Source organism: Melanerpes formicivorus, unplaced genomic scaffold (assembly GCF_026170545.1).
Source record: "Melanerpes formicivorus ecotype bairdi unplaced genomic scaffold, bMelFor1.0.p_v2 SCAF_28, whole genome shotgun sequence".
Classification (NCBI taxonomy): Eukaryota; Metazoa; Chordata; class Aves; order Piciformes; family Picidae; genus Melanerpes; species Melanerpes formicivorus.
Window position 1 is genome coordinate 8,425,967 of NW_027142380.1, and position 20,553 is coordinate 8,446,519.

General features: G+C 42.2%; 1 protein-coding gene across 1 annotated transcript in view; it reads right to left on the reverse strand.

The window, feature by feature from the left end:
- CNTN3 (contactin 3) overlaps positions 1-20,553 on the reverse strand; it is a 130,222-nt gene that overhangs the window by 51,252 nt on the left and 58,417 nt on the right. Inside the window, exon 3 of the mRNA XM_068154378.1 lies at positions 11,089-11,184. Within this exon, the coding sequence (XP_068010479.1) occupies positions 11,089-11,184 (96 nt within the window). The remainder of the gene's footprint in view (positions 1-11,088; positions 11,185-20,553) is intronic.

Genomic DNA, 20,553 nt, shown 5'->3' on the forward strand with positions numbered 1-20,553 from the left:
AACCACTGCCCCTCAACTTACTGTTACAAGCCCTGATAAAGAGTCCTTCCCCAGCTTTCCTGTTGGTCCCCTTCCACAATTGAAATGGATCTCTAAGGCCTCCCTGGAGCCTTCTTTCCTCCAGACTGAAAAGCACCCATTCTTTCATCTTGTCTTCATGTGAAAGGTGTTCCAGCAGCCCTCTGATCAGCTTTGTGGCCCTCCTCTGGACCCACTTCAGCAGGTCCCTGTCTCTTGTGTTGAAGGCTCCATAGCTGGACACAGTACTCCAGGTGAGGTCTCACCAGAACAGGGCAGCAGAATCACCTCTCGACCTGCTGGCCATGCTTCTTTTGATGCAGCTCACTCATGGATGCGAGTGCCCTTGGAGGTGTGATACATTTTATCTTACACACACTACCATTAACTCATTAACTAAATTCCTTTCATTATTAGCTACCTTAGTTCACCACCAGAAAATGCCCATTCTTCCTTTGGCAAGCCAGCACACCCAGCTGCAAAGCTACTCTTGGTGCCTGGATTTCAGCCAGAAAAAAAAAAAAGAGAGGTAATATTTTATCTCTGCCATAAAATAAATCACATCTTTCTCAAGATCTGGGCAAACATTAAAGGTGGTTCTACAAATGAAAAACTTACCCACTCTGGGCATAAGACAAGGTGTTTATGTACTCCAGTGTGGGACCTCCTAATAAATGTGTAACTGGAGACTATAACCTCTTTAGGTGCCACTGTCAAAAGAGATATAGTTTTGACAATAAAAAACCTCTTTAAAATTTTATTAGAAATAAATTGTCCAGAATTACAGGGTTTTAGGGCATATTCTCCATCACAGTAAGTGCCCAGAAACTGAAAAACTGTCCTAGAGTGTGTTCAGATGGAAAAAAACAAACTCAGTATTTCTCAGGGGCATCCTGAGCTATTTGCAGGCAAGTAGTTATACCAGGAATCACTGAATCACAGAATGGGTTGGGTTGGAAGGGATCTCCAAAGGTCGTCTAGTCCAACCCCCCTGCAGTCTGCAGGGGCATCCTCCACTAGATTAGGTTGCTCAGAACCCTGTTGAGCCTGACCTTCAGGGATGGGGCCTCAGCTACCTCCCTGGGCAACCTGTTCCTGTGATCCATGACCCTCATGGTAAAGAACTTGATCCTAACAACAATTAAAATCTCCTCTAAATTCAAACCACTGTCCCTTGTCCTAACACTGCAGGTCTTTGGAAACAGTCCCTCTGCAGCCATCCTGCATGACCACTTCAGCTACTGGATGGCCACTAATAGGCTTCCTTGGAACCTTCTCCAGACTGAACAACCCCAGCTCCTTTAACCTGTCCCCGCAGAGGAGGTGCTCCAGCCACTTGATTATCCTCATGGCCCTCCTCCACGAGGTCCGTCTTCTTCCTGTGTTGAAGGCTCCAGATAACAATGCAAAAGTTTTTAGCTGTTCACAAAAAGCTGCAGTCACACTTCAGAGCACAGCCCAGCTATAATCTGGAGCTCGGCAGGTTACTTTTTGTTGATGTTTTCTACATACAGGGATTGAATTGTGGCTACCAGGAGTAAGGTGACACAGTGAGTATCACATTAAAATAGAACCATAAAATCATAGAATGGCCCAGACTGGAAGAGACCTTAGAGAGCACCTAATCCAACCTCCCTGCCAAGGGCAGAGACACCTCTCAACTAGACCAGGTTACTCAAGGCCCCATCCAGCTTGGCCCTGAACATCTCCAGGGAGGGGACATCTACAACCTCTATGGCAGCAATCCATTCCAGAGTCTTGCCAGCCTCACAGTGAAGAATTCCTTCCTAAGATCCAATCTAAAACTATTCTCCTTCAAATTTAAATAGCTGGATCATTTTCCAGACTTGGGGAAAAATTGTTTGGAGGTTTACAAATGGTTCTGAGATTTGCCCTGAACTCCCCAGTATAACACTCTTCTTTTGGCTGAAGATAGTTTTGTCCACACAAAACATGAACAGGACGATGGGAATCAGAGTCCAGCTATAAAAACAAAAAGTGAGGAACATCTGCTGAGAAATTCATTTTATTCCAGAATACAATGGAAACACCCTGATTTGAAACTAATGCAGACCATTAATCTTTTTGGCATGAAAGTTGAATTATTTTGTAGATAAAATAGAAAAGATCAATTTTCAGCACGCTGTGCAGGTAATTAGGCATGCAACTTCTGTGTATAGAATAACCCCAAACAATGAGAGCAGCGAGAGAGGCCGAGGCAGTATCTTGCAATTTCAATCTACACATTTAATGAGAATATTGAAATGTTTTTAGCTGAAACTGCAAGGTTCCTACTTCAGGCTAACACCTAATTTTCATTTTTTAAATGGAATATGGTAAGGGATCCACTCATTTGCTGACTCTGAAGTGAGCCAGTGTGATGTAAAACCAGATGCAATTCCTGGAAAATCAATATACCATGAACTGGATTGGGTTTTTTTTCCTACTGCCTCCCTGCCTTACCACAGCCATACACTGGTAAAGTAGGAATCACACAAACAAGCTGGCTACCTTCTGCCTGAGGTGACAAAGCTCCAACCATGTTCAATGGCCCACTGAAGGCCTGTCTGTTTCTACACTCAGACTTTTCTAAGTCTTTCAGAGCAGTGCCACAAGCGAAGCACACCATTGCAATTAAACAGAAACAGTCTTAAGCTCACCCTTGGGAAACGCAAATATTCAAGACTGGCAGTATTAGCTCTTTAGTAATACCATCAAACTTCCCTCCCCCCCCACCTCCCTGACTCAGAATGGCTTGGGTTGGAAGGGACCTTAAAAGATCATCTAGTTCCACCCCCCTCTGACATGAGCAGAGACACGCTCCACTACACCAGGTTGCTCAGGACCTCATCCAACCTGGCCTTACTCACAGTGAGCACATCCCCAAACTGGAAAAGCAGCTTGTCAACATGGCCTTGCTAAATCTGTCTGCTTTTTGTCCCTCCCCTCTCCCACATGGGATTTGATCATTAGCTAGTGTCAAGTTTCAAACCAAACATGACCTCACAATATCAAGTTGCTCCTTAACTGGAGGGTTAAATGTTCCTCGGTACTCCCAGGGAGTCCTGATGTTAATAGGTGAGTCTAACAAACTGCATTTCTCCATTGGGGTTCCAGTGAGGAATAAAGACCCAATTTTGCTTCCTCTCCAGATGATGGATTAGTTTCTTTTTCTCACATTTCCAAACTAATTGTTTCAGACTATCTGTGCTATTCAAAGGGTCCAGGCTCTGATCACATTATTCCTACTCTGGAAGTACGCAGAAGAGTAAGAAACTGCTTTAGGAAGCAGTATTTAAATACATACCCATTAGCCATATCCATTTCAAATGACAAATTGTTCTTTTAATCACCTCCCTAGAACTCTACATTTAATTGCTCAGAGCATTTCCAACAACTCTGTTGTGCTTTCTCATGAGTTGAAAGTGTTTTAAATTGCTTCATGCCTATAATAATTTTGAGGAGAGAAAGATGATAGTTTAGTTTATTGCTCAACTAAAACACATCTGATTTCTTCTGGATGTTAAGTATTAAGGAGATAAGTTCAAAGAAACTAATGGGAATACCAAAGAGTAGGTTTTCAAAGGAATTTACTAATGTTTATAGGTGCAAGTAGTAATCAGTGACAAGTTTCATTTGGTAGTCTTGCACTCATTTAGGAGAAGGGACTTGGTAAACCCCTGTGAAAAACAAGAATTACTTGCAGTACTCTCATTAAGAGTGTAATGATCAGCTATGACTGTGTGCTGGAACTGCAGCTATCTCCCTCCTGCCTCTTCCTAATCAATTATCCTGCTTCCAAAGAAAAGCTCAAATATTTTAGTGGAGAAGATAACAAATAGAGGAGAAAAACCCTTCAGCAACAATTTAGGGACAAAAATAATCTTGAGAGAGGGCCAAATCAAGTTATTTTCTCCATTTTTCTTTTCTTTACCCAAGGCATGCTTGAGAGACCCAGGAACAGCTAAGTGAAAGGCCTTGGTCTGAACTTCTTGCTTGAAATTTGGTTCTTCCTAATCTATTTCCACCTCTTTCTTTCCATCTCCCCCTTTTTCCAACAAATACCCCCCCACCAGGAGACATATCTGCCCTTAGGAGATTCACATCCCAGGTTGCTGCCTCTCAGGTTTTCAGGTTCAGGAAATAGGGCCAATGAGAGCAGGTATCAGCAGTAAAGTGCACATCCCATAGACTTTCGAGGTCTTCTGGAATGCCCACATCTATTTTGCTGATGAAACTTATGCAGTATTATGCCCACAAAACCCTGCTTTACTCCTTGCTCCTCATGCTACTACTGGAAGTAACCAACTCCTAGTAAATCTTCAGTGGAAACCAAATGCACTGCAACCAGCAAGAGCTGACCCACTCTTATGCAAAAGTCCTCCTTAGGCTGTAAGTGAAATTGTACCTCTCACTGCACAGACTACAGGTTCTGACATGCTCTCACTTCCCACTAAGGAAAACAATAATTTATCTCTAAAATACTGACATTTAGGGGGTTTATTTTGTTTTTTATGCTACTTGTCAAATATAGAAATACATAGAAAAGACTGAAGGCTAGAATTTTTCCTTAAAAAACAAACCAAAACAAGATCAAAAGCGGCAATATTCCCATAATCATTTTGCAATGACTATTCAAGATGTAGTACAAGACTCAAAAGAACTAGTATTACTGTTTCCAGGCTTTATGCTCTTCTGATTACCTGGCTATACAGCTATATCCTTCACAATCTACATACATCTCTTAAAGTAAGACTTACAGCAGGGCCAACCTGGATGTGTTCTTGTGTGGCCTGCCCTAGGTGATCCTGCTGTGGGAGGGTTGTTGGGCTGGATGATTTTCTGAGCTCCCTTCCAACCCCTAACATTCTGTGAAGATCAAATACTCATTCACAACTTCAGTGTCACAGATTGCATTGGGACGGAATGTGCATAATGAAACATGAAGTGAACAAAAGAGTTTTGTAGGAATCACAGAATTGTAGAATGTTAGGGGTTGGAAGCAAGCTTTGAAGATTGAGTTCAAACCATCCTGCCAAAGCAGGATCACCTTGGGCAGGTCACACAGGAAAGCATTGAGATGAATTTTGCAAGTCTCCAGATAGGAAACTCCACAACTTCTCTGAGCAGCCTGTTCCAGTGCTCCTTCACCCTTACAGTAAAAAGCCTTTTCTCATGCTGGGGTTGAACTTATGTTGTAGTTTGTATCCATTGCCCCTTGTGCTATCACACACACCATTGAAAAGAGACTGGCACCTTCTTGACACTCACACTTCAGATACTTATAAACATTAGTAAGATTTTCTCTCAAGCTTGCTCTTTTACAGACTAAACAGCCCCAGGCCTCTCAACTTTTCCTCATCAGGCAGATGTTCCAGTCCTTTCCTTATTCTCATAGCCCCCTCATTGGACTCTCTCTAGCATATCCCTGTCACTGTTGAACTGAGGAGTCCAGAGTTAGACACAATACTTGAGATGTGGTCTCATCAGGGCAGAGTAGAGGGGAAGAACCTCCCTTGACCTGCTGGACACACTTAATGCATGCCAACATACTGCTGACCTTCCTGGCCACAAGAAGGCACATTGCTAGAATTGTGAATTATACCATACTTGTCCAGTTTGCCCTTTCCCAAATTGGAATAATCCATCTTTTGCTGAAGGTTTCTTAGGCCACTTACATACTTCCATGCCAGCTTAAAATCAGGTACAGTAAGTAGCTGCAGACCTTGCACGAATAAATAAATGAAGAAAACAAACATATACTTGGCCTGATGCCCATCAGCCTGGAGCACAGGTTTATCACAAAAGTGCTTTGGAAAGACTGCATTTGACAAAGTGCAGAGCAGCAAAAGCGTCTCTGAAGCGTTGGTTTGTTACTGGTGGTGAAAATAATGCTCTGACAGATCGAAATCATTGAGAAATCCAGCTGTGAATGTGTGTTATTGTCCCTCATATGGACAAATGTAAGTGTCTCTTGGGTACCATTTGATTTCAGACTGTCAGCTGAAATTTGTGCAGATGATGATGATGACACCAGCAGGGCTATTGCAAGATATATTTTTAAATAAAAATACCATTTCTCTCTGGCAGGTTGAGAACAGCTCGAGAACACTGCGGAAGCATTTATAAGGGCACTGCTCTTACAATATTCCACACACTCTTCTCCTTAGAATGCATTTTTGTGCAAAAACCTCATAACCTGCCTCCTGCAAGCATGATTTATTCCTCGTGCCCAGAGAAGTGTCATCCACAATATGTAACAGAATCAAAGAGAGAGGTGCAAAACCAGGATGCTTTCCACCTCCTGAAAACACACTGAGGGGCAGCAGAAAAGAAAACGAATTCTGGAGTCCTATCAGTTTGAATCAGATCCTGGGCTGCATCAGGAGAAGTGTGGCCAGCAGAGCAAGGGAGGTGATTCTCCCCCTCTACTCAGCTCTGGTAACACCCCACCTGGAGTACTGCCTCCAGTTCTGGAGCCCCTATTACAAGAGGGATCTGGAGGTGCTGGAAGGTGTCCAGAGAAGGGCCACAAGGATGATCAGAGGGCTGGAGCACCTCTCCTATGAGGACAGACTGAAGGAGTTGGGGCTGTTCAGTCTGGAGAAGAGAAGGCTCCCAGGTGACCTCATTGTGGCCTTCCAGTATCTGAAAGGGGCCTACAGGAAGGCTGGGGAGGGACTGCTCAGGATCTCAGGTAGTCATAGGACTAGGGGGAATGGAATGAAGCTGGAGGTGGGGAGATTCAGGCTGGAGGTGAGGAGGAAGTTCTTCACCATGAGAGTGGTGAAGCCCTGGAATGGGTTGTCCAGGGAGGTGGTCGAGGCCCTGTCCCTGGAGGTGTTTAAGCCCAGGCTGGATGAGGCTCTGGCCAGCCTGATCTAGTGTGGGGTGTCCCTGTCCATGGCAGTGAGGTTGGAACTAGAAGATCCTTGTGGTCCCTTCTAACCCTGACTGATACTATGATACTATGATTTTGCTTTGTTTTAAGGGTCTGAAATGATTCCAAGGCCAAACAAGTAAAAATCAATTCAATTTGCAGTTCCCTGATAAATAAATAGCATGTTGGTATTCAGGAGCTGCAGAAAGGAAACAATCAAAGCATCCAACTATCCCTGGCATATGAGGTACTTTCCATACCATGTTATTCATGAAGCATGGTCCTGCTGAAACTTGCAGGTCTCCAAATGGCAATACAAGAGACAAGAGCACAAATCTGCAAGTCTAAATGCTCATTTGCAAGAGACATGACATTATTCACTGAATGATCTGTCACAGCAAACAGTCAGCAATAAATTGGGATCTATTTTTTCATTGTCTAATATCATTTTGCATCAGCATGTCACAACTTTAAAACAATATGCTGCAAGCTAAATTGATCCCTCCCTATCAAATGTACTCCTGTGTAGTGATTAATAGCCTATGTTTTTCAGGGCACAGCAGTAAGACAGAGGACATATTCTTGCTGCTTTATAGATATAGAAATGTTTGTGTCATACTGCATGAAGCAGGAACACATATAACACAAGGCTAATTATGAATATATGACAAATGGAATTTCCTTGCAAATTTCCAAGCAACAGATTGTCAGCTCCACAATGTTCTTGCCATTTACTGAATTTCTTGTGGGTTACGGTCATATTCCACACAGTAACAAGATAACAGGGAGTATCTGCACCGACAGAATGCTAATTCCTTATTTTTCCAGGCAAGCCTGAATTCTTTAAAATACCTGAATGACCATCAAGCAAACATTCACCTACCATTATGAAGTACCTTTTTCTCCCTATACAAAGAAGCTCTGAAATCACCACAACAGGAAAGGACCATGCCTCATTGCTCCCTCCTCTCCTGAAGAGCAGAATATACCTCACAAATCCAAAATCGATGTCAGATTAGTAGAACTGACTGCACCAAACAAATATCAATCACAGCATCCAGCAAACAGAAATGGCTGAAGACAAGCTACATGATAATCAAGCTACACCCTCAGTATAAACAGTAGGTGAAACCCCTAAAGGAACTTGGTGGATTTGCTTTCCTTGGGACTTTGTTGCTCCTCAGACACCGACATTGGAACAAAATCAATAGCAGAGAAAAATCATTTTTAGATCTCCATATGCCTAGCCTCTTCCATTCTTGGCAGAATGGGAAGAAATTAGCCTTGCATGAATGTTTTTTTAACCAGCTGCACATTAAGTGTATCCAACATTAAGTTTTGTTTGGTGAGATGTTTGTTATATTGACAGCTCTTCAAAACCAGCTAAGACACAACAGTATCACAGTAAAAAAAATAGCTGTAGAGAGTTCAGCAGAATTTAATGGTCCTAACAATTGAAAAAGATAGCAGGAGATCTACATGAATCAATTGTAGATAACCATTTTATCTTCTGAGTCTGTGGGTGAGATGATTTACTGATTTGTGGAGAACACAGGGTAGTTAAACAGATTCCCTTGTAACAGAATTAGAATTTTCTGCAGAAGTATGGTCACACAGAACGATGACAGATGACCATCTTAATTACCCCAAAATCACTGCTCAATTATAATACATCTTATATTATTGAGCATAAAACCCAGCTGAATTAGTACAATATTTGGGGAGGAAGTCATCATAGAATGGCTCAGTTTGGAAGGGACCTTAAAGAGCACCTACTCCAACTGTCTAGGCTCAACAGCCCCAGCTCCCTCAGTCAATCCTCACGGCTCCAGCCTCCACACATCTATGGAATTTCCCATTCAGTAAATCTCAAACAATACTGCTAAAAGAGGGAATGCCCCGAAGGGAAAACATGGCAACTCTAAAGAAAATATTGGTGTGTTTTGTGATACAGGTTGTGTTTAATGACAGCAATACAAAAATTATCTGAGCACCCTCAAATGGAAGTGCTGATCACCCACTTCCTCCTCCCATACACCAACATCTATCACAGAAAACAAGCCAAAATACAAACTCAGCACACAAGCTCATGTTTATGAAGTTAAATGGAGTTTCATTGTTGGTCTAAATGGTAGATGTCCATACCCTGAGGAAACTGGAACTTCAGACTTTGAAAGGACAAAAGTACCATTAACTGCATGAATAATTTGCTCCCCATTGAAAGGGAATATTCATATTACATGAATAGCTGTGGCTAAGATAAGCAAAGAAAAAAGATGCCAAATTGTAGAAGGGCAGCAATTTCTCTTTTTCCATACTATAATCTGGGATGAACATTGGTTTCTATTGTAACTGGAATGCTGTATATGGAGGAATAATCATAATTTAATCAAGTCTCTTCCTGAAGACTCTTTACAGAGAATGTAAGAACTAAGTGCAATTAAAGTTGCAAGAACTTCGAAATTGCACAACATGACAGAACACAAAAGGTCAGCATTTGGGAGGGCTAAAGGGAAAGACCAAACATTTAAGAAGGTTTTTAGAATTAGTATTGTCTGAAATAATTTGATAGCTCAGTACCACAAATACAGAATCAAAGAAAAATAGAATTAGATCACTGATCTGGAAAGGGCTGAACAGCCCTCAGGCCACGTCAGCTGTTCCTAAACCATCCCTGCTATTCCTATTTCTGCTTTATCTAAGACTTTCTAACCTGCATCTAACCACAGCAGCTCTAGAGGCACTGTATGCTTAATGCCACCATGCTATAGGTTCATGTTGTAGAAGAAAGAAGAGGGAGAATATTTTTCCACCTTGCTCCATGTCTCCCCAAAACTTTTAATGATTAATCCTCCATCTGTCAGACACACCCAAGGATTGTGAGTAACTGTGGTATCAGTTCTCAATTCCATTTGATAATTCAGGGAGCCCTCAGCTTGCTTGTTTTTTGGGTTGGGTTTTTGGTTTGTTTTTGTGGTGGTTTTTTTTTTGTTTGTTTGTTTGTTTTGGTTTTGTTTTGGTTTCCTGAACAACCCAATTGGTGTGTGGGGGTATCAATTATATCCCAGCTGCTGACTGCAAAAGGAAATTCTCACCTTTTCCATGTGTTGATCTGAACCACTGTTCTCAGCAACATGAATGTGTTTGGTCTCACCTCCTGTTTAACACCTCACTCTTAAACATAGCAAGAGCCAGGCAGAGTTGTAGTCACTTTATCAATCACCTCTGGGTGTGTTGCCATGCAAGGGACGCGAGTGTAGGAATGGCTAGGGTAATTGAGACCTTGGGCTGCATGTGGAAATAAAATTTAATCATTCTAATTCTTACAGATAGCTGGAAGAATGACCCATTTTCTCAGCAGCTGAAAAGACAAAGCTGTTGTAAGGCTATAAAGATGATTTAAGGGTATGTATCAGTTTAGAGCGGGAAAAATTCTGCAAGCTGAGACAGTTGTAAAATTGCCACTTTATGGCTGTGTCTGCTTGGACTCTAGCAAATTCAAGAAGCCACAATACCTATATTATTGTATTGAATGTTTAGTTTACATTACCTTGTCTTTGCAATCAAATCTAATGTTTGACATCATAACCCTTCAATAACGAGACTCCATATCAATTAAAAACAAATAAAACTCAGTTACTTTCAAATACTGCTTGAGGCTCAACAGCAATTAGTCACACAGACTCAAGATGCAGAATGAATGATAAAATGTATGAAGAACTTTTGATCCACCAAGAAACCATATACCTAGTTTCCTCACCCCCCTCCAGACAGCAGTGTTTTAAATCATATCAGCATCGTGACATTACACTATCAAATGTCTCATGTACAAGGAAGCAGGTAGATACCAGAATAATTAAAGACAATCTACTCTCTGCAATTGTCTACTCCGAGAGAAAACCAGGTTCAGAAAGCTTGGCAATTGTGAAACTGGGCAGAATTTAACTCCAGAAGACAATTAATTACTGAAACTATCAAAAATATCAGACATATTAAGCACACAGAAATCACTAGGAGCTAGAGAGGCTTTCCAAGATAGAAGGAAATCCTAAGCACTACTTCCCCCTCTTTTGGTTTTCTCTCTGTGTATTTATTCCAAAACTAGGTCTCACTCTTGTTCTCTATTGCATTTCCTAGAGATATTCCTGTTTACAGTCTGGCTGAAGCATGAAGCTTGGAAGGTCTCTTACCTCCTGCCCTAGGGGGTGGTCCACAGAGGAGCACAACTCCCTGCCCCTCTCGAACCGATACCGCACTTCTCATTTTTGTCCTGGAGTTTTCAAGCTCTGTTTTTGAAAGAAAAGAGAGACAGATATTAGGAAGCACAAAAGACTAAACATACAGAAGTCTCTAGTTCTCAAACCCTGAAATTTGACCTCTTAGGAAACACCCAAGCTCAGTGAGTTCAGCCAGCTGGTTACAGAAGAAACGGCTGCTCAAAATGAGGGAGGATGACAGAATTAGGACTGACCTAATTTGCAACAACACAATTAAGCAAATTCTATGGCTAATTTTGTTCTTATTCTAGGCTTATGCTACCCTAATTTTGACAACCAGAAAGGAGTCAGAAGCATAACTTAAAAATAGGTCTTTAAGCCACTGCTACTTCTGAAATGAAGGCTCTGATGCAAATAACATCAGGATCCTGCTGAGCTCCTCTAACCAACTGTAAAATGAGACTAGGAACAGAGTTAATCAGAAACCAGATATAAATCTTTTCAAACAGAAAGGAAACCCCTCAACCATCTCCCTGCAGCAGAATCCCTTGTAACCTCTATAAGCTCTGCTGAAGACAAGCACTTTGCACCTCAGTGTATTGAGCCAGCTCTCTGCTCTGCCTGGCCCCAGGTCTTCTGGGATCTTTAGAAGCTGTATAAGAGGGGTAAGAAATGCTCCTGAGTCTCCATAAATGAAAAGTCACAGAGCAGCAGTATTTTAACATAAATTTAAATTAACTTTCCCTCTAAGTGGTGACTCAAGATCCAGGAAAGCATGGCCTCATTAAAACCTTGAATTGAGCTAAATAGAACATTCAATACCAACTAAGATTGAGGGTCTATACAAAGAAAGGGTTTTCCATGAATAAGTCACTTATTTTCCCATAATAACCTCAAGCAATTAAAAAATCCTCTATGGTTATAACCTCATACAGGATACTAGAAGAGTCTTGAAAATAGGGCTGCCTTTATAATCAAGCCTAACAGCAGTAGTAAGTTGACCAACAGTAGCTAATTCCCCAAATGCATTTTTGACTATTGAGCAGCAACAGCTGTTGCAGTCAGAACACGGAGCAAGAGGAGGGCTGCAGTGCTTCATTTTACAAAAATACATTCAGTGCCACAATAAGATCCTGTTGGACTATTCCTTGTCACTGTCCACAAAGCTCATAGGAGAGGTTCTTAAAAGGGGCTGTTTGCAGCTTTCCAGCTGTGAATTAGTTTCTGTGCAGGCACATCTCAGTGCCTAAGTTTCTGTGCACAAAGCTTGGATCCTTTCGCTGGATGTGTCGTGGAGGTCATGTACAACCTAAGCCAAGCTGATTTCACTAGGAGGGAGAGGGTGCTGAGGGCACTGGAACACCTCTCTTACAAGGAGAGGCCAAAAGAGCTGGGACTGTGTTGCCTGGGCAGTAGCAGACTGAGAGGAGATCTTCCCAATGCTCAGCAAGAGCTAAAGGGTGGGGCTCAGCTCTTTTCACTAGGGCCCAGGCATAGGCCAAGGGGTAACAGGTACAAACCACAACACAAGAGATTTCAGCTTCAGAGAAAACTCTTTGCTGTGAGCCTGCAGGCTGCCCGGAGTGGAGTCTGCTTGTCTGGAGACTTTGGAAAGCCACCTGGACGTTGTCACCCTGGGCAACCTGATCTAGGTGATCCTATTCTGGCAGGAGCTTGGACTAGATGATCTCATCAGGAGGTCCCTTCTAAACCCTGCTGTTCTGTGATGATTCTGTGAAAATACCATGCCTTGCAATTCTTCCCAGGCTTTCTAAACAGCCTTTTCTTCCTTCTCTAACCAATGTACATTCATGAGCTTCCCCTAACACAATTCCCCTGAGCCACCAAAGCAAGAACCAAGAACTGACAGGATCCCAGAGAACACACACTATTCTACATTAGAATGAAATCAGACACACCTTTTGGATTTTGAAGTTAACAAAAAAAAGGGGGGGGGGGGGGGGGAAAGTCCACATTTATTTTATGTATGAAATAAATGTAAACAAAATCCTGCTCTCCTACATCACAGCCACTACAAGACATAAATGCAGTGATAATTTCTGTAATCAAAGTGCAACAGTTTATCACTGTTTCCTAAGGACACGTGCTCATTTACTGCAATTACAGACCTTCAGGAGCTTGCTTGTCTTTGTCTTGTCCAACCACCTGCATGGGAAAGATGGGATCGGGCTGAGAGCACCACAGGAAGGGACGTGACCTGTGGGACATGCCAAGGCATCGAGAAAGGCACATCCTCCTTATCCTGCCGGCACCCAGCGGGGACCCACTGCAGCTCTGCGGTTCAATCTGTTGCAGTGTGGTACTGCAGAAGTTATTACTCAGTGATTGCAGATGAAGACTGCTCTCATCACAGGGGAATAGTTTTTTGGGAAACAAGAAGCAATGCAGAATCCATCAGAAGGTAAAGCGTATGAGCCATACTACAATGAAAGAATAATTTTTCACTAATTAGCAGGAAGCTCTCCATCCTACCTGCCAGAGCAGTTTAAGCACTAAGACTAATCACACAGCTGCAGAAATATCATCAGTTAAGTAATTTATATGCTTGTATATTCTCTTTACACATTGTCTGGTGTCACTTTGAATATAATTAAAAATCACCATGAAAAACATTAATAGAGTTCTCTATGAGTAATATACAAAGAAGTCTAAGCCTCTGACCTTGGAAAGTGCTCCCTGCTTATGTATGAGATTCTGTTCTGATTTCCAGGCTTTTCTGTAGCAGCACTAATGAGATTGCACTTCAAATACTGGGTTTTGGGGCTCTCACTCCAGGAAGGACATTGAAATGCTGGAGTAGGTCCAGAGGAGAGAAACAAAGCTGCAGAAGAGTCTACAGCACAAGTGTTGTGAAGAGCAGCTCAGGGAATTGATTGAAGCTTGAGGAAGGCAGATTTAGAGTGGATATGAGAAAGTGATTGCTTACAATAAGGGTGGTGAGGCCCTGAACAGGTTGTCCAGAGAGGTTCGGGAAGCTGCCCTCCCTGGAGATGTCAAAAGCCAGGTGGGATGAAGCCTTGAGCAACCTGGGCTAGTAGAAGGTGTCCCTGTCCATGGCAGGGGGTTGGAACTAGATGATCTCTAAGGTCCTTCCCAACCCACCCCATTTTATGAATTGATTAACTAGGGCTCTTCAGCCTAGAAAAAAGGAGGCTCAGGGGAAACCTCACTCTCTATATCTTAATATAGGTTGTAGGGAGGTGGGTTTTGGTCTCCTTTCCCAAATGAAGAGTGACAAGACGAGAGCAAATAACCTCAAGTTGCACCAGGGGAGGTTTAGATTGAGTATTAGGGAAATAGTTCTCGCTGAAAGAGTAATGAAACCCTGGAATAAGTTGCAGGGAAGAAGTGGAATCACTGTCACTGGAAATGTACAAAATAGGTCCAGATGTTACACTTAGGGACATGGTGTAGTGGTAGATGTGACAGCGCTGGGTTAATAGCTGGACCTGATGATATTGAAGGTCTCCTCCATCCTTAGTGATTCTGAATACTAAAGGTCAAAATCAGTCCTGGTTGGTGGAATAATGGGACTGAATATTTAGGGTTTATGTTTGTTTGAGGTTTTGAAGGTTTGGTTTTGTTTTGATGGGTTTTGTTGTCGTTTTTTTACCAATAAAGGCAGTATCCTAAGAGCAATAACACTGGGGAAAAGTGCTGCATCTTCTACCTAAATTTGCTATTACACGAAATCATTGAGAAGGAACATTAAGTTCTCAGAAAGCTGACAGGGTAAATAAAACACTGTAAAAGGTGGGTAAATAATGGAGAACAGTGTTTACTTTCACAGATCAATTTGAAAGCAGAGGCTCTTACCCTGCTGAAATGTCTTAATAGATAAAATGTAAACTGAAAACATAGGATGAAGGCAAGAACAGGACAGGAGATGGAGTTGAGAAGGAATGAGTCAGACTAGGACTTGCTATTCAGTGCCTCCTGGGATGACTGTATCCCTTTGTTTGTTTGGGAGAAAAAGGCAAACCCAATTTTTTCCGTGCATTTTATCTATTGATCTATGAGTTGTCTTATTCAGCAGAGTTTCAAAATTTTATCTGCCTTCAACTGCTCACCAAAATGAAATATTTTCAGGAGTTTGTCTTGTATAGATCTTCTTACTTGTATTTATTATGCCCTACTTCTGTCTTCTTTCATATGAAATCTTACCCTTACAGTAGGAAGTGGGCAACTTCATTACTGAACTTTACCAGGAAACTTCTGAGAACAATCTGGGTAAAAATGCCACCAAAACCTGACTACACAAGGAAAGAAAAATAAATCCAATTTTAACCCAATCTAGATTTGTGTAATTTGCAAGTGAAAATGTTTTTATTGCCTGTTTAGAGTTGGCTGTACAGAAGAAAGTTTAAAATTAGCAATTGAGATTTTTCTGACTCCTGAAACAGCATTTTTTTTCCTTTCCCCTGCTAATACATATATTTGCCTTATTACTTTAGCACCAAGTACATAAAGTTACATCAACTGAAATACACATGCCACTGCAATAAACTGGAGCAAGGAAATGTAATTCAGCTTTATTGAAAAGCCTTTTATTCTGCCCGAAAAGGCGAACAAAACGCCTTCTTGCACATACAAACAGCAAGGATATGAAAACTGCATATTCCATTGGGCCCTCTCCATTTAATAAGTTAAGTTTCAAGTCCCAAGCACCTTGCAAGGAAAGATTTCAAAATATGAAGGAAAAGGAACATGAGCATCATAGCCTGTAGGAACTGGTTTATGTCTTTGGAAGAGAAGCATTTAGAAGTTTATGTGAAAAGCGCTACAATTAAAAGACAGGTTTGTGAATTGATGAGGGAAAGAGCATACTGTGGGAAGCAGAAACTCAACATCAGCAGCCAGTAGTCACTTATAGTCCAGAAACCATCGAGATCCTGGGCTGCACCAAGAGAAGTGTGACCAGCAGGACAAGGGAGGCGATTCTGCACCTCTGCTCTAGTGAAACCCCATCTGGAATACTGCATCCAGTTCTGGTGCCCCCATCATAACAGGGACAAACAACTGCCTGAGCAGGTCTAGGGAAGGCCATGAAGATAATCAGAGGGCTGGAGCACCTTCCCTATGGGGATGGTCTGAGAGAGTTTCAGCTGTTCAGCCTGGAGAAAAGACAACTTTAAGGAGACCTAACAGCAGCCTTCCAATACTTGAAAGAGGCCTACAAGCAAGTAGGGGAGAGACTTTTCTCAAGGGCGTATAGTGATTAGAGGGAACAGATTGAAGCTTGAAGAGAGCAGATTTAGACTGGAGATTAGAATGAAATTCTTTACAGTGAGGGTGCTGAGACACTGGAACAGGTCATGCATGGCTCCTCCCTGGAGAAGTTCAAGACCAGGTTGGATGGAACCTTGGGCAATCTGGTCTAATGGAAGGTGTGCCTGCCCAAGGCAGAGGGGTTAGAACTAGATGATCTTTAGAGGTCCCTTCCAACCCAAATCATTCTATGAATCTGCAGAAGATAAACCCAACCTTGTTCTCACATGATAAAGAGCAAAAATACCCTGGTCTTCACCTGTAGACCACAGGCCTGCTGAGTGCATTTATTGTGGTTTACTGTGAGCACCTTCTAAAATGTTTTTGGGTTTCTGTAATCTTGCACAACCAAGGGAGGTAAGAAAGCAAGCCACGAAAAGTCAGATCTGTGTCTTTCCAAAGCATGGACGTAACATCTGAACACCTGGTGATGACAGCCAGAGAATTTTTGATGGCAGAGCTGCTCCAAACACAGGACTCCTAACTTGTGGCAGCAGTGAGTTGTATTACATTTTGCCAGGAAACCTGGGTGATGATTCATCCCAGGTCACACAAATGTACATAGGGTCATCAAAAGATGAGGAGCTGGTACAATTTCTAGTAGTCTCTACTAGGTGTTTTTTTACTTATTTGAAGTAATGTACATGACACATTATCTCCTTGCAGTTGGAAACCTACTGAATCCTGCTCCTCTCCAAGTCCAGTAATACCCAAGCATCTTATTACCCTTGCATCAATTGATATTTATTGTCAACATGTTTACTAGCAGTTCTACCATGTTTCGATAACTGCAGAACAAGAGTCCACACTCTACAAGCATAATTGTCCCATAAGAGCCACAAAAACATTTATTCCATTACTCCATTAAGCTCATTATTATTCCAAGCAGCAGAACTTGTTAAATGTACTTTATGTACAATTCTGTACTGGTAGGATGTTCAAGTACCTAAATGATTCAGACAACCAAATCAAACTGTTCTCTTGAATAGGTAATTCCAAAGTGAGGACTCTGTTCGATGTCAGCACCTAATGAAGTACTAATTCACAACCTGCTAAGCCTGGTAGAAGTCACATGATGAAAAAGAAGTCAAATACCAGTCTCAGCTCTTCAGAAAAAAATAGCTATTAGAGCATGCAGAGGCTGTAACAATTTCTGGACAAGCAGTAAGACAAATGTGTTTCCTTAAAAACCCAAACATGTTAAGCCTCACAAAAATAACACTCATCACAAAAATCACTTATGTGCACAAGCAAACCTTCTTCCCCACCAGTCTAGACCCCAAAGTTTGCTATACAAAGGCCTTAACCATCCTCTTTAGACAGGTACCAGACACTGACTGTAAGCTTGGTGCAGTTTTAAGTCTCTAAGAAATCACAGAATGTTTGGGGTTGGAAGGCACCTCAAGAGACTGAGTCCAACCCCCTTTGACTAAGAGTATCAACTAGGGCAGGCCACATAGGAACACATCCAGGGGGTTTTTAAAGTCTCCAGAGAAACAGATTCAACCTCCCTGGGCAGCCTGTTCCAGGGCTCTGTCACCCTCACACCAAAGAAAAGTTTCCTCGTAGTTAGGTGGAACCTCCTGTGTTCCAGCTTGTACCTGCTGTTCTTTGTCCCACCACTGAACACCAGCCAAAATGAGACTGGCATCAGCATCTCAAGGTTCACCCCTCATATTTATAGATGTTGATAAGATACCCTTCTACTCTTCTCTGCAGAATAGTTAGGATACTCTGCCTGTTAACTCCATCAAGCTATCTGCAGACATCTAGTCCTTAGCAAAAGCAAACCAGAGCTGCCCACAAAGCAACTGAGACTTTTTGCTGCCTTCCCTGGGATTTGGATCAAACATGGGAAAACCATACTGAGGAGGGAGAAAATAATGAGACAAAAATTGTCTCTGTGGTTATCAATTATTATTGTAAGTAGAAGTATTAACAGTGCAAAAGCAAATACTAGCCAAAGCAGACACTGTTGGAGTGATTTCTCACTTGAGATAAGATTCACTGGCTACTGGAAAACCATCTCCAGTTTCATTTGTGTCAGGCTGGTGTGACAGGGAAATTATATCATTTCACAGCAGCCTCTACAACAGCTCTTAATGCTGTGACACACTGCTGAACTTACATTTTACAGTACAACATTTATCTGAAGAAGAGTATAGCAGGTTACACTCACAGTATGGAGTGGTTCTAAACCTCATTCCAGTAAGAGGAGCGGCTCCAGCCCTTGTGAGCATCCTTGTACAACCCATGAGCAGCAGCAATGCTACCCCAGGCTGAGATTCAGCCCTGCTCTCTACAGCCACAAACACCTTTGCCATTCATACCTTAAAGGCTCCAGAACAGAGTAAGCAGAAACCAGCTCCCACCCTCACAGTACTTTTTATTCTGCACTAGTTTGAGCTAGAGCAGAACAAATTCTGGTCAGTGCTGTGACTTCCCAGCTCAGGTTCTGCTCGGTAAGGCACTTTCTGAAGTTCAGGGCAGCTTTGCACAGCCAGGGGCTTCCTCTAGCAGGGAGAAGCTGATGGGAAGAGCTCCTGCCAAGGGCTACGCTGCAGAAAGGCTCTGCCTGAGACTTGGCCTTGTGCACAGCAAGGACACTACCACAGCTTATGCCCCATCTTGGAGGAGCAGGAAGTCAGGGGTAGTACCTGCAGGGAAAAGCAGCCAGGACAGGTGACCCCCACTGTCCCACAACTGCCCAATATGGGATTGCAGCCCATGCTGGGCATCTTCAACAGCAAGCCTCTTTTTCACTGGCCGGTATCATTCTGCATTTGATCACAATCTGTGTGTTCCTGAATTTGGTTCCCATCTGCCACTGAGTCTAGAGTAGGACTTGCCCAGTGCTTGCCCCCAGCATCACTGGTGACAGTGATGTAACTGCCACAAAGGATTAAGTTCAATATTGAGTTTGTATATATTTTGTTAGTATTACTTTAATTAAAGCTGTTAGTTTCCCAATCCATTAGTCTCTCTTCTTTAATCCCTTTCTCCTCCTTTTTGGAGTGGGTGAGGGGTTAATAAAGTGTGTCTGGCACTTATTTAGTGGTAAGCCCAGCCCTTGAATTGACAACTCACAACCCAAAGCACTACTTAGATAACTTGGAGTTTTTAGTTTGAAATGACAGTTCTGTCCCTGTTCACATTCCATTAGTCTCACCTCATTAATCCATCCATTTCTCACACCCATTGAGATATTGCGAATAAAATGTAGCCAACTTCTATGTAGCACAGGCAGGTGAGGAAAGAGACCCTGCAGGCTGCTGCCATTGCATGAAAAGCTGAACATCTAATGAGCAAGTCATGCAGGGATTAACAGGCTGTTGGAGCCAGCTTCAATGAACAGCACCAAGCATCAGCACAAAAAAAACAACTTACTTATGAACCTATCAAACTCTTCACCTCCCCTATGACCACTTGGGATGCAGCAAAAAAATGAAACAGTCGAGAATTAAAGAGTCTTAGACCAATTAAAGGAGACTCATTTAGGAGTCATACAACAAAGTCTGTATTATGTAAACCCAAACAGGAAAAGCTAAAAAAGAACTTGGCAGGGATCTATCAGTGTGGTGAACATGAGATGCCAGCATGGAATGAGGCAGAAGATTCTGTAGTAACAAAGGGGAAAGAGGGGCAGAGAAAGATGAGATGCTTTTGTGGGCTCTGTGGAGCAGACAGAAGAGACCAGAGACAGCAGGATTAAAAAAAAAAAAATAGGAAGAGAAGAACATTAATAGCAAAAAAGTTGAGTCAACATCTGATGAGAAGGGAATGTTTTTTTGTAAACATACTAATGCACTGGCAAAAAATGCACTCACAGATCTGGAAAAGAGCATTGTAAGGGAAAATTGTCCCATAAATATTTCAGAAACTATGCCTTCAATAAACTCATATTATCTAGGAATTATCACTGAACTCAAGGCAAGCACAGCAGTGAATACAGCAATTCAAGTAATTTAAGATATCTCAGGAGGGAAGGATGTTTGCTCAAGGAAATTATCCCACAGCCAAATTCTCAGATGCAAGGTGGATTTGGGCCCTCTGAAGCTTTCCTAAAACAAGCACTAAGAATATCCTGCCAGTCCATATAGCACTTCCTTCACTAACTACTCATGACTACAAAGCAGGTTTAGTATTGAA